General features: G+C 53.7%; 1 protein-coding gene across 1 annotated transcript; it reads left to right on the plus strand.

Annotated features, from left to right (window-relative positions):
* The first annotated feature begins 2,659 nt into the window (after positions 1–2,659).
* On the plus strand, positions 2,660–11,087 carry ERMN (ermin). The gene is made up of 3 exons (XM_074828431.1): positions 2,660–6,538; positions 6,847–6,933; positions 9,017–11,087. The coding sequence occupies exons 1-3, from the start codon at positions 6,292–6,294 to the stop codon at positions 9,478–9,480; spliced, it is 798 nt and encodes a 265-aa protein (XP_074684532.1). The 5' UTR covers positions 2,660–6,291; the 3' UTR covers positions 9,481–11,087.
* Positions 11,088–14,427: the final 3,340 nt, after the last annotated feature.

Raw genomic sequence — 14,427 nt, forward strand, 5'->3', positions numbered from 1 at the left:
TGTTCAGCCCAAGCAATCTAATTATGTTCTTCAAATACAACTGGAAGAATTTTAAAGATAATTTAAATACCTTGTGTGACTCATTCGTCTTTTAACCGAGCAGACCGTGCGGTTGTTTACCACTCGGGTACTGCTGTGGCAGGATTTCCTGGTCTTTTCAGAAAGCTCAGGCTGAACCCAATAGCTTCTATCCAAGATGAACCCCAAATAAAAACAACCCCTTCCCAATACTTCTCTAATTAATGAATGTTGCTAAGCCAGCAGAATCTGTACTGGCATCTGTAATTTCTCTTAAAAGGATTAAGTAGATGGCAATACGGCAAGTCTCCGGGAGAGCAGCTCACGAGATTTTATGTATGGGACTGATGTTGTGTCAGCGCTGCTGAAGCAAGCAGCTGTGGTTCATTCAGCCCATGAGCCCCTCTGCAGTTGGCTCAGTCCCAGCCCCTGGCCTGGAGGGGGGCTCTGGCCTGGCACCCAAATGCCACTCATCAGCCCAGGCTGGGGCATTTCGGGTGCTGGTCTGGGCTCTGGAGCTCATGGCTGGACATCAAGTGTTTTGCCTGTGATTTGCTATCTCAAGATAGAGCTTTACTGTGCTTTGCCAATAACAGCAGCTGAGAGGAGAAAAAAAAGTAGAGATGGTTTCTATTTGGACAAACTGTGGGGTTAAAGCCAGATATATGGGTGTGAAAGCAACTGTGGCACAATAACCAGAAAATCTGGTGAAGCTTGTAGTGCCCCACAGAGAACAAACAGCTCCAGCACTTAGGAAGGGACCTTGAACTCCGTCCCATGGTGCGATTCAGATGCTTGGCTCCAGGTTTCAGGCGGGCAGCCGAGGGCAGAGCGCTGGCCATGGCCTGCAGAAACACGTGGATGTTTCCAGCCGGGCTGGCCCTGGCTGCGCGTGGCTGTAGTGCCTTGCACGAGTGGGAGCACTCCTCTCTATCCGGCCAAGGAGCGTTTGGCCCCATGACTGTTGCATGCATTGGTGTCAGAAAACAAAATATTCCTAACCTGGTGCGTCTGAGCGGGGGGTTGAAGCTTTGCCCACTGGTGCTATGGGCTCGTTCACTTGGGTGACAATCAGTGTACGCCAAAGCCAGGCCAGAGCGTGGGCTGACTGATCTGCGGAGACCAACAAAAACGCACCAGCCTGGCCGGGGTCTGCTTCACTTCCCCCCACAGCTCCTTAGAAACAAGCATTGAATTAAAGTCTCTTTTTGCCTTTGTTGCAGCTGGCGTATAGAGACCCCGTGGCCAAGGTGGGGCTGGACAGGGACACTTGGTCACAGCCCAGATCCTCCGCCTTGTTTTATAGAGGGGGAAAAAAAAGGGTATTTAAAACACTGTATAAACTCTAGCCCCTAAGGCTGTGTCTCTGGTGGAAATTAGTGCAGCTTTACGGTCCAAAGCAGGGATTCCTTTTGGTATGGAAAGTTAATTTGTCATACCTTGGAGATACATGCTTGCTTTTAGTGTGGAAAGGCTGAATGAGCCTGAGTGCCCAACAAGCTTAAGAAAGGCCTTAAGAAAGACCAAAAAACTGTGCTCTTCCAGCAATGGTGAGCGCATGCTTTGGTTGCTACGAGAGGACGACGTGTCACGTTCATGGCCACAATCAAAAACAGGATGTGGGTGACAGGCGGGCTCTGCGGGGCCGCTGCGGCGGGCGGGCAGCGAGATCAGCAGTGCCCCAGCATTCCGAGGGGAGGAAGGAGCTCACAGCCAAACCAAATGGCTCAGAGAGCAAAACAAAGGAGAAATCTCTTTTAAAATGGCATTTCTCCTTCCAGAGAGAAATCTGAAAGGATCAGGAGCTGGGGCAGGAGGAGGGAGGGCGTATGGGCAGTGCTGCGTGGTGATGCTGCAGTCCACGGGGCTGAAGCTCCAAGCAGTGTGTGTGGAAGGTGCTCTGACCTTCAGCAGAGGTGTTCTCACTGATTGCCTAACAGCCAGGGAATTACCTTTTCTCTTCTTAGCCCCTGTGGATAAAGGAGGCAATGTGAGTTTACTGCAGAAAGAAGCGCGGCTGCTCCGAAGAATGCAGTTCCATTTTAAACTGAAAACTTCAACTAATTTGCTGAATGCTACTGAACCAGACCTTGTAAGGGTTCTGAACCGATTAACCAGGTCTTGCCCAGTGCTCAGCTCTAGGCAACCCCTCCCTGAACTCCAGACCCTGCATCAAATACTGGGCCCCTGCAAGGGCCTAGAGGTGCTTCTGCTGCTGCCCCGAGACCTGTTCACCTCGCTTGTGCTGGCTTGCAGCTCTCTAGCCAGCCTTGCCCTTTTTATGACCTTTGTGTTATCTCAGGGTTCTTTTTTTTTCCTGGGCTCTCTTGGCCTGTAATTTCTACTGCAGAATATTTTTTTTCCACAAAACCATGAAACAGGTTGTGGCTTCTGCTGGGAACATTTCAAATCCAGTGGAAAATCATACTGGCTTCAAGGCCATACTATCCTGCAAAAACTCTCCCCTCGCAGCCCTGGAAGCTGCTGGAATATGTGAGGAGTTTCTGTGTTTCCCTGCCCGACCTGTGTCTGTGTGTCCTGTGTTCGCTCCGTTGGGGCGTTGCTTCAGCCGCTGCTTTCCAGGCAGGGCTCTGTGCCTGCCCTCCTGCCTGCAGCTCTGCTCTGCTGCCTTCTGCTTTCGCACCCGGCGGTTCCTTTCTCATGCAGCTGTTTTAGACGTTTTCATGTGTAGCAGCTGGTTGCACCCAGCTTCCCTAGAATTGAGAAGAAGATCACAAAACGTCGTTCTGGTGGGTGGCAGGGCTTGTCCTGCCTGCCACTGCAAGGTGGGATGGGAGCGTCTCCAGCCGGGTGGAGGTGAGCGGGGGAGCAGCGAGCAGGGCTGGCGATGCTCTGCTAGGGAGGGCTCTGCAACCTGAATTGCTTCTGTGAAGTTTGGCTCTTTCAGCACAGGCTTGTTCTTCTTTTTTTTAAAAGCTTAAAAAGGCAGAAATCGCACCACCTCAGGTTTGTGCAAATGAAATGTTTTCCTGTCCTTGAGAGGTGATTTTGCCCAGCTCTGTTTATAAATAGCTGCCTGCGGTGGGAGGAACCCTCAGCTACTTTTTCCTTTTCCCAAGTCCAGCTATGAACCCTCCCTGCTTAAAAACACCGCTGGGGATGCTGCAGCATCCGAGCAGCTCCCAGGCTCTCAGTCACCGTGATGGCCGGGGGGTGACGAGCAGCCCCTCAGCTCCTGGGGACAGTCTGGGGAGAACAACCCGCATGGGCAGATGCCCTCAGACAGGCAGGAGCTGCTCTCCCCCCACCAGCGATCCCTTCGGGCTCCTTGCAGTGTTGGCCAGGAAGACAGCCACAGCTGCCTATTTTTAACACCATCAAAACGTTCATTACTCTGCATGTACCCATGGTTTGTAAATAGGGTGTCCTTGCTGCATCCCTCTGGCATGTATTCCTGTTTTCAGAGCAAACACGCTGCTCCTCCGGCGTGGCCAGCACGAACATCAAGCATCGGGCCAGCAGCATCTCAGCCCCGGGGCCGTGCGAGGGCTGGCTGGTACCTGACACAGCTCTGCTGGGGGGATGCCCGTGTTTCCACCTTTCCTTTCATTCCTCCTCTGGGTGAAAAGTAAAAATTCTGAAATTTTCTATAGTAGAGGAATGCCAAGGTATGATTTTTCATAAACATAAGGTGTTATGTTTAACACCTTAACACCTTTAACACCTTGCTGACAAAATGGAAATGCCTGATTGTAGTTTGTTGACATGATCCACAGGACTTTTTCTCTGGGTGTTCAAGTGAAGTGTAATCCCTCCTGGCTTCCTGGTGGGAGCGTTTGTGTCCAGTGCCACCATGCCTGTCATCCTGCCCTGGCTTTTGGGTGGCATTGCATCTCCCATGGTGACCTGGGGTTATGTAGCTTCTGCTCCAGGGCTGCTCTGGTGCCTGTACGTGGTGCCCGTGCCCCCCTGGGCAGCCAGGTCCATCCAGGAGCTGCTCCTGGAAACCTGTGACCAAAGGAGAAATTGGGGGGCTGAGAGTTAACAGCAGAGGAGCCTCCAGAGCTCTGCAATAACACCCTGCAAACAGCCTGCAAACACTTTGCCATGGTGGCCTCTTCCTGTTTCTGGAATGAATTGGAATTGCTGTGGCTCCAATGATTTACTTCACCGACTTTCAAATCCCTGTTGTGCCCCAACGCCTCTGAAATCCCAGGTGCTATTTCTGAAATTTTAGCAAAGGGTAGATATCTGGAACGGAAACTTCCTGTGTTAAAGGTCACACGGAAAATGATTTATAATAGATTCATGCAAATCGTGCTCATTTGGGAAAATGTGAATTGCCGAGAACTGGTTGTGTAACCAATAGATGGCATCAGGAAATACCTAAAAGTGTTTCAATATCTTTTTGCAATCAAGAAGGCAGGCGAGCAGGTTCCTGGGGAGATGGGGGCAGGACCCCTCCCCATCCCTGTCCCCGTCCCTGCGGGAGCCGATGTGGCTCCCGGCTCAGCAGGACTCCCCGCTTCTCAAGCCTGGCGCTGTGTTTTCAGCTTTGGGTTATTTCAGCTTTGAAGCCTGGCTGGGAGTTTGCCCCACGCCCGAGCCCCGGTGCAGGATTCGTGCTGGCTGTGCCGAGCGGGGTGTGGTGCCCATCCCGGGGTGGCCGCGGCCCCTCGCTGCATCCCCGCCCTGCCCTCACACCCGCCTCCGGGCCAGTGATGAGCCGGGCTGGAGAGACACCCCCATGGCTTCCCTGCTCGGGGGGATGCCAGCTTGGTAAGAACAGAAAATAACCTTCTCCTCTGCAGCCACCAGCCCAGGCCAGGTCCTCGGCCTCTCCCGAGGGCACCTACCACTGAGTGTCGTCAACTCACTTTCAGACCTCATCATCCATTTTTCTTGGATGAACTTTTCCAGCATAGGATTGATTTTATAAATCAGTTACACCAAACTCATTTTCCTAACAGTGACGAAAAGTTGTTGATTTAAAGATGCAAACTCTCAGACAAACAAAACCAGTGGAAAGGCTTTGGGTCCATTTCTAATCAAGGTCTGAACTTGACAAGAGGATTTTCAAACCCTAAAGCCCAAAGGTGTCAAAAATGTTGTATTGTATGAACACAAGAAGTCATTCACAGCAGGAGATTACACTCTTACATAAACCTGGCTTTGGGCACGAGGGTCGAGTTCAGCTGCGGTCAGAAAATGCCCCGGTGCTGCTTCACTCTGCAAAATGTTCCCCTCTCCCTCCTGCTCACTTTAGGTCTGACTGATAATGACTGATGTAAGTGCTAATCTCATCCCTTCCCCCTTTGATATTCCTTTAAAGAGAGTTTCTGCTGCTGGGGTCAGAAGCTGCTTCTGCCACTGGGGGTTGTGCTGCCCTGCCTGGGTGCTGGGGGGGCTCCCGCTGGGGTGTCAGCAGGCAGCAAGCGTCCCACTCGGCCTCGGGGACCTGCCACCTCAGTTCACATCCCCTCGCAAAACCTCCTTTGCCTTCTGCTTTTGGTTTTCATCTTCTAGTTCTGTTCCTGAGGGCCCAGCCCTTGAGATGCGTTGCGCTGAGCAGGTAACTGCAGGTGCTCAGCACCCGGTAGGATGCAGCCCTGCCTGCCAAGCACGTGTGGCTGGGCTAAGGCTGCGCCGCGGAGGAGCGCAGCGTTGTGTGTGTGCGGGGCATGTGCCCTTCCGACCAGACCGTTGGTTCCCCGACAAGTGCAAAATGCGCTCATTGTCCGGTCGGCAGCACGGCGAGGTTTATCGGCGTGCAAACCCGATGGGGAATGTTAAGCGGGTTAGGTGGGAGCAGCACGACGGACGGTGGTCACCCTCCGGGGATTAGGGGTCAGAACAATCGTCGTCCCTGTGACCAGGCCGAGACACAAAGGGCCATTGTGCCAGGAGTACAAAATCTCTGTTTATTACCACGGGGCTGACATGCTGAAAGACCCGCTCTCCATGCCAGCACAAAAGCTGCCTTGCTTCAGATTGTTTGTTTATGTAAATTAAAATGGTGCGTTTAATTATGCAACGGGACGAGGCTCAGGAGCAAGCGAGGTGCTGATTGGATCGCCCCGTGGCCAGAGCCCGCTGGCAAGCCCTCGGCACATCTGACGGGGCGGCCGTGGACCCTGCTCTGCCGCAGCGCCCGTGGGAGAGGAGACAGGCATTGACCATTTGCGCAGAGGAACGAAACCCCCCGGGGGGAGAAGGGGTGAGGAGTAGCGCTCCCTGCCCCGGGGTGCAGGAGCAGGGCCCCCAGAGGTCCACGACCCCAGTCGGCGGGCACGGCACGGCACGGCCCGAAGCATGACAGAAGAAGTCCCAGTGGCGTCCGGCATGCCTGAGTGCAACGGGAGCGTAGCCCCGGAGAAGGGCCCACTGCAGGTCATCGGTGTCATCGATGAAATAGCAAAGTCTGTCGGGACGGTTTCTTACGTGAATGCAGAAACAAGCCCCAATGCTCCACCTGCAGAAGAAAATCAGGCGGAAAATAGAAATTCATTGGCAGAGGACACAGCTCGTGGGGGTTTTGATGGAGAGAAGCAATGCGAAGGTAAAGTACAAGGCTGCCTTTCTTTAAGTGTTTGGAAAGAAAAGCTTTAGTTATGTATGGCCTTATGAATAACAGGATGTATTATGTGTGTTAGTCAAAATTCCTAACATGTGGTAGTTGTGACAATGAGTAATTCAGAGTTAGGGACAAATTTGAGCTAGCAGTCACACAGGAGGCAAAAAAAAGTATGTAACTAAATAAGCAAGCAATTTTTTAATCCGCTCTGAAAATCTACTGCCAATTTAAAACCTAATTATCGTCACTAACTGCTCCATCAGTCCATTTCTTGTGCTTTGTATTTCCTAAAGAAAAGCAAGAGGCAAACGATGGGACACTACAGCAGGGATCAGCTGATCTCCAGGACACGGGGACCGACAGCCAGGAATCAGAGGAAGGTAAATGCTGTGTGATGTGGGGTTTGCCCAAAGCATAGCAATGAGTAGCCTTCAGAGACAATGACATACAGGTGGTATTTTTTTTTACATTCTGGAGACCAGTGGCTCATTTCTCGTCAGTAGAGTTGCTGCACCTTAGAAAACATGGCTGGCATCTTTGTTCCTGAGGTTTGCGTGTAGCTCCATGACCACGGGGGTATGGAAGCACTGTGGGGTCTTTGGCCAGGAGATCTCCCACAGCCTGGTGAGGCTGGGAGCTGCTTTATCTTCTGCTCCATGCAGGGGAGTTCAGGGGATAACCTTGGGAGACTGTCAGTCAAAAATGTGTGGCCTTAAAACCCAAATCTTTTCCTGCCTGATTCAGCAAGTGCCTAAAGCCCCCTGACACCCCAGTATGGAGCAGAAAATTGCTCTCTAATCATCTGCTCCTGGGTCTCTCTCTCCTCATTCCTAGGTGAAAATGGTAAAACCAGTCAGATGGAGCCAGGGCTGGAGCTCGCACCAGCCTCCTGCAGTGAGCAGGGCTGCAGGCCGGCACTCACTGCCCGGCCCCGGCAGCAAGTTAAAATGTGTTGAATATATATACATATAGACAAATGTATTTAATTATACTGTGCAGAATGCAGCCATTCCTCCAAAAAGGAGGGGGATTTTATCGAGTATTATTAAAGGAGGAAAGCTATGTCTCTCCAGAGGCAGGCTTTCAGCCCCGCTGCCCTTCCACATTTCTGGTTTTGGCAGCGGAACAAGGGACGGCTGGGCGCGGGCTGCTAACGATGCTAACGATCCCCACTGCTGAGCCGGCCACGGCGGGGCGCAGGGCTGGCGGCTCTGCCTGCTCCCGCACCCGGCCGTGTGCATCCCTCCTGTCCTTTACACAGCCACCCAGTAAGTTGGTATTTCCTATATGTCAGCTGCCACATAAATATGAAACCCCAGCCTGGAGAAGAGCAGATTAACAACCCAGAGTAACGGTCACAGGCCTGGCAAAGCTGGAGTCACTGAGCATAGCTCTGAGAGGTGTATGGGCCATGCCTTGTAAACAGGAACTTTGCTTCGATTAAGAGAAGGAACAAATATATGAACGTTTGTCATGGGCAAAATAATATTTCATAGCAGCTGCAGAGGCTGCGAGGAGGTGAATCATGATGGAGGCTTTCCCACTTGGAGCTGACATCCATATTCCAGCTGTGTCACTTTATGAGTGCACAATAAAACCTATTAAACGATCTCACACAGCACCCCCGCCCTGCACTGCCCCCCAGCCACCAGCACTTTATCTCTAAATTGCAGGCAGCTTTTTAGTACCTTACCGATTTAGTCTAATTAATAGTCAGGACCCCACAGGCAAAATGTTGAATAGACCATTTGTTGCGACGCTAAAGCATCATTTAACCCCGAGATGTGCCAGGCAGGACGAACAGGAGATGGCCATCTCCACCTGGTCTGTGTCCCATGGGGCTGTGCTGGGGCCCGCTCCATCGCCTCCCTTCCCGCCCGGCACGGCGGGCAGAGCCGGCACCCAGCACCGAGCTGTGCGGAGATGGGACCCTCCTGTGCCCCCGGCAGCGACTCCAGAATGGAGAGTTTGGCTTAACTGAGTCCAGCAGCTACTCAAGGCAATCAGGGAGCTTTGGGAAAGGCCTTTGAAGGCCCAGCACTCGGCTCGATGCCAGAGGGCAGGAGCGGATCCCCTGCCTCCGGTCCCGGGGGGGATGCTCTGCTGCTCTTCCCTCCTCGAGGCTCAACTGCTGACATCTCTTTTTAAAGGAAGGAAGTGGGGGGGCTCCATGGGAAAGGTGGTACATGAAAAAACGCAAGGGCAGGTTGCCGTAAGCGGTGAGTTTGAGACTGTTGGCAAGCCTTTCTGAAGAACCTGTGAGTGTCCGTGCGGTGGGGTTCAGCCTGGAGATGTGGGGCACCCTCCCCCCCACCACCCCCAGGCCGTCTCTGGAGGTTGGGTGCTGTGGTGGCAGGAGCTGGTAGGGCCCTGGGAGCGATGCTATGCCCAGGGCATGTGCGACGGGGGCGTGAGGGTGGTATGGAGCCCGTCCTCGCCCGCGCTCCCTCTGTGTTGCTGCAGGGCCGGGCAGCAAGGGGCCGTCTGCAGGCAGCGGGGAGCTGGGGAACGCGGCCAGCCCCGGCGGGGAGGCGGCAGAGACCCCCGCAGCCAGCGCCGACAGGAGAGGAGGGAGCGCAGCCGAGGAGGAGGAGGAGGAGGCGGAGGTGGAGGAGGAGGAGGAGGAGGAAGAGGAGGAGGAGGAGGAGGACACTGAAGAGGATGAAGTTCAGGTGATCGAAATCAAGAAGGAGAACAGCGAGGTGTCCTGTCTAAAGCAGCAAGACAGTGGCAAGGAGGCATCTCCCCTGGCCAGCCCCGGCTGCAACTCCCAGGTGGAGAAACCGGGGGAGCAGCCCAGCCTGGGAAAAAAAAATGATATCTCCAGACACAGCTATTCCAGGTACAACACAATCTCCTACCGGAGGATTAGAAAAGGAAACACCAAACAGCGAATTGATGAATTTGAATCCATGATGCACTTATAAACTGAGGTGGAGAATTGCTTAACAAGCTGAGCATTCACTCTGGTTTTTGTTCTTCTTTTTTGTTTCCCCCAAGACATGTCTCTTCACACCACATGAGGTCACTGCTTTTTTCCTTTTTGTATATGATTTCATAATACACTGTGAAAATTTAACATCTTTGCTTTGACAGCAGGCAGAGGCATCCATAGCGCAGGAAAATAAATAATCAGTTTGCTAAATATAATACCATTTGATTTAAAGTTTATCCTCTTATTTTCTATCCAACTTTTGTAATCATATTCGAACAATAGGATGTCTTGAACTGGCTGGGGCTTCTCTAGCTGCCGACACACACGTGGGCCATGCCGTCAGCCATGCTGGTAATGAGTTGGCAGCGCAGCAGCTCGGTGACAGTGCCCAGGACAGTGTGAGTAATAAAAGAGACAACTGTTTGCGACCGCAGCGTGCTCTGTGTCGCTGTCCGTCCGCGCCGGTGTCTCAGGGCGCCCCGACGGCCTCCTGCTAGCGACTGGCCATCTCCACCTTGTGCTGGTGGGACGGAGGGCTGTTTGCATTCATGGATGGAGGCCGATGTGCAGGAATTAGACAAGATGAGAAGGTGTCAGGGCCCCTGACACTTCCCAGGGGGAGCTGGCTTCCTTGCACAGCATGGTAGTCAGCACCAGGCAGGATTGGTACCATCTGATGGCCCCTGCCCGCGGTGGGGGCAGCGTGGACGTCTTTAGGTGTGACATCGCCTGCCTGCTGCACTCCGCTGCCTGTTCTGGGCCGTTGCGTGAAACCAGGGGTGCAGGCAGCCCAAACCGCTGCTGGGGACAAAGCAGCTCCTCTTCCTCACAGCCTTCCCTCCCCCAGCCCCAATGCTGCGGGCTCCCGCCCGGCCCAGAAGCCCAGGGGCAGCCGTCGGCGGTGGCTGGTGTGGGCAGTGCCATTGGTGGTGGCCAGCCACAGTGCCCAACTCGCCAGCCAGGGGGGTGGTACCGGTGGCCGGTGCCGTCCGTGGTGGCACAGCTGGGGTCTGGGCTTATACACCGCGTGTGCTGCAATGGCACGTGCTCCTGCGTGCTCTGCTCGCCTGCAAAACCAGCTGCTACCAGAAACCCAGATTTTCAGAATGCCACCAGTTTAGACTCTTTTACATGTCTTTTCTCCATTTTCACATTAAGTTTAGACACAAAATTTTAAAGCTTTTTTCGTCAAAGGCAGGCAAGTTTTATGCATAATTTGGTTTTGTGTCATCTGAACACAACCTTTGTCCATTTTTAAAAACCTTTGTGTAACTACAGGATTGTTGATGCAGTCTTTTTTAAACTATTTACATTTAAAATATTTTACAGTTATAGTTGGGACTAAGCTTTGTAAATGTCATCCCAGAAAGCAGCTGGGAAAGTTGAGAGCAGCTGACAAAGGGAGAGGAGGTAAGAACAAAGTTAGACTCCGAGTTCAGCTGCAGTGGCCTCCTTCCGCCATAAGTGATTTTTTAAGGATTAGCTTTACATCTCCAGCAGCACTGCGTATCGTTTTGACTTTTCTTGTTCTACATAAAGGCAATTATTTATTGGCAGCGTGAAAATAATAAATGGCAATTCTGTATTGTACAAACCAGACACAGCCCGCATTGTGCTATTCAGACTTGTTTATTCGCTCTTTGGCTTGTGGAAGTTCAGAGGTTTGCTTGTATGAACTTATACTGCGGGTTTGTTTGCCTGCTGACAGCTGCCCCCCGTCGCTCCTCTCGCAGCGGTTCCTGGAAGAGCAGCACATTTAAAGATGTGACCATTCCCTGGGCTTTCGGTGACTCGCTGAGGTTGCGGGTGGCAAAGGGCTGCTGAGCTGAGCAGCCGCAGCTTCGAGTATCTGCACGCCCGCCGAGGTGGGGCCGGTGCCCCCCGCCTCCCCGCCACACCGACCGGGCGATGTGCCCTTCACAATGTCGAGAACAAATTTGCTTTACTGTGATAAAAAAATGCAGTAGGGAAGAAAACAGCAAAACCCCAAAGTGAAATAAAAATCGGACCTAAACTGAGCAGCTCTGTGCATTGACAAAAGCTGGAGGCTTTAAGCCGCAGCCAACGGGACACACGGGTGCTCAGTGTCAGGTGACGGTTAAAGTAGTTTCTAGCCTTTTTTGGGCAAGTGCAGGGGGGAGACGCTTGGTGTACGGACTGTGAGTGTGGGTTCCAGCTGAGTGTGGAGCCTTGCCAAGACTTTCAAGAAACTTGGACTAGTTTTTTACCTTCCTTGGAAAGCAGCGTTTGATCTGCTGAGAACTGCAACTCGCTCTCTTGCTTCCCTTGGTAGCTGGAAAAATAAAAGTCCTGGGATGCTCTAGGGGCCTGAGGGCCTTTCCTACAAACACCCTCCTCTCGCCCAACCCTCAGGGTGGTGGGGTGCAAGGGGTGTACAGGCAATAACCAGGCAGGAATCTGCGCTCTCCCACTGTGTGCTCGTCCTCTGCGCTCCCGGCAGCGCGCAGGCAGCTTGCAGGCAGCTCGCAGGCAGCACTGGGGCACTGCTGGGGAGCACGGTCAGCCACGGTGGGGGGGACAGGGCAGGGTCTGTGTCTGGCTGAAAGCGCGGTCAGTGGGGCGATGAGGCGCCGGGCAGAGAACTGCCTGCTTGGCGCGTGAGGGGAAAGGCCACCCACAGACCTGAGAATCTGCCCCTCGGAGCAGAGGCACCGTCAGGCAGAAAAGCGGGTGGGGATGCTGACTGGGATGTGCCGCTTTAGGACGCGGTAACTAGACCCAGCCTTAGCCTGAAAATAATTTCTCTCCGTATCCAGAGTGCCAGACGAGGGCTGATGGCAGGTAAGCAAGAGGTGAAGCCTTTCGGAGGGTGGCGACACCTTCCCAGCCTCTCCGGGCACTGCTGCCGGGTGCTGCCTCACCTCTGGGAGCTCTTTGGAGCAGCGCTGTGAGCTGAACTTGAACCTGAATTAAACCACTTCGGCGGAAACTTGCCAGTTGCCACAACATCTGCAGCAGCCGTGGGGCCCCGCAGCCAGCTTGGCTATGGCTAGTGCCTGCACTGGTAGCACGCTCAGCGGGCACTCAAAGCACGGCCATAAATGAGGGGAAATCGGGGGTTTAAAGGTTCTTCCTGGGGTGATGTTTTGCAGTTCAGCCTGGTGGTAACTCAGGCAGGAGAGCCCCTAGAAAGGGTCCAGGTTGGTCAGAAAGAGTTAACACACAGGGCTCAGAGGAAGAAGCTTCATCTATTTTTATTTATTCCCTTTTTTTAAACCTGTTTTTTTTTTTTTTTTAAAACAAACCAAACGGGCCCTTCAACCGTGGCCACTCTGATCTGGGGCACTTACTGATGGCAGCACAGCACGATGTGCCCTGTCCCTCCACGCCACAGCTCAGGAGACATTTGTTCTCATTTGGAAAAGCTGTAGCCATTTCCCGCTGCCAACACAGGGACGATGGCAGCTCCTTCCCACCCGTGGTGCCCCACAAACCCTGAACAGCCCCAAAACCTCCTGCACATCCAGGTGCCAGCAGCGGAGATGGTGGCAAAAGGAGCGGGCAGCTCGCCGGGGACGAGCTGGAGGCCGATCGCCACGTCTGCTGAGCGTGCTGGAAAATCCCCGCTCGTTTCTGGTGCAATCCCATCGGTTCGCAGGGCCCCAGCTCCCTGCCGGCAGCCCCCAAGGCACGTTGCGGCCTTTGAGCAAAAGACACCAAGGTGGAAGTGGGTGTTTAACAGAAACGGGCAATGGGAGTGCGAGTGACAAGCCTGGCAATGGGATGTGACCGTGACACACGACCGCTTGGTGCCTACTCGGTGACAAGTGATTGAATGTCAGCAAACAGAATCTGATGAAATTCATGCTCCTGATAAAAGATGACTGCACAAACAACATCTGTGGCATTTTCCTGATGGTGACTGCAGGCTGGCTGCGCGGAAGGAAATCAGCAAGACAGTTGGAATAGAAGCCAACTGGAAAAAATCTGTTGGGCCAGTCAATATTTTGGCAGACTCAGCCTGTCAGACACTGTCAGCGTTGATCCACCACGGGAGAGGGAATGTTTTGCTGGGGCCTTCTGAAAACCAAAGGAGAGGTACGAGGGGATTTGTGAATGCGGGATGGTGGGGGCTCAGCTCCCACAGCGGGAACTTCCTGATGGAAATGGGGGAAGAAATCCTGCCTGGGACACGCTGGTGTTCCCTACCTTGGATCTCGCTGCCCTGTCAAAGCAGAATTTATTCTCCTGTCAAATCTGCCCCTTCAAAAACTGGTGATGGCTTCTGGAGATAAAAAGTTTCACAGTAAGAAAAAAAAATTTGCCATGACAGTAAGTTCAGAGGGACTTCTGGTGTGCGGAGCCTGGCCATGCCGTGCAGCCTGGGCTGTGGTGGCTGGTGCTGGGGGAGGTCTTGTTGCGCTGCGTTCTCCTCTGCAACGGTTCCTTTGACACGTGTGTACACACACTTGTGTTCTGCAGCCCCTTTTTGGGGAAAAGCGTTGAGTTCAGTGGGCGTTTTCACCCCTCCCGAGCACTGGCGGGCAACGCTGCCCCTGGGAAAGCCCAGGCAGGAGCAGGGTGAGCCACCCTGCCTGGGGCTGCACCCAGCATCACCAGGCTCCGGCACCGGCAGGGGCCGAGGAAAGCGGCGATCCTGGGAGAGCCCCTAAAAAGCCGTGGGGGCTCGGGGACACGGCTGGGGCCCCGGCAGCCCCAGGGTGGGGACAGCAGCCCCAGGGTGGGGACAGCCTGGCTGCCCTGGGATGAGGTGCTCCTGGGCTGGGCTCTGGTGAGGAGCAGACAAGCCCCCAGGTCGCCTCGCTGGCGGCTCCTCTCGCCTCCCAGCAGAGCAAGGCAGGCGTCCTGGCCGACCCCGGGGCGCGGGCAAGGCCTGCTCCTTGCTTCTGCCGCAGGCCCCGGTCTGCCTTGTCTGCTGGGTGGTTTATCGACCCACATTTGCCTCCCATTATTAAAA

Source organism: Strix aluco, chromosome 6 (assembly GCF_031877795.1).
Source record: "Strix aluco isolate bStrAlu1 chromosome 6, bStrAlu1.hap1, whole genome shotgun sequence".
Classification (NCBI taxonomy): domain Eukaryota; kingdom Metazoa; phylum Chordata; class Aves; order Strigiformes; family Strigidae; genus Strix; species Strix aluco.

Coding starts and splice junctions, on each gene's coding strand:
- ERMN (XM_074828431.1), top strand. CDS start 6,292: ATGACAGAAGAAGTCCCAGTGGCGTCCGGCATGCCTGAGTGCAACGGG. Junction 6,539..6,846: donor TGGAGAGAAGCAATGCGAAG/GTAAAGTACAAG, acceptor TATTTCCTAAAG/AAAAGCAAGAGGCAAACGAT. Junction 6,934..9,016: donor CAGCCAGGAATCAGAGGAAG/GTAAATGCTGTG, acceptor GTGTTGCTGCAG/GGCCGGGCAGCAAGGGGCCG.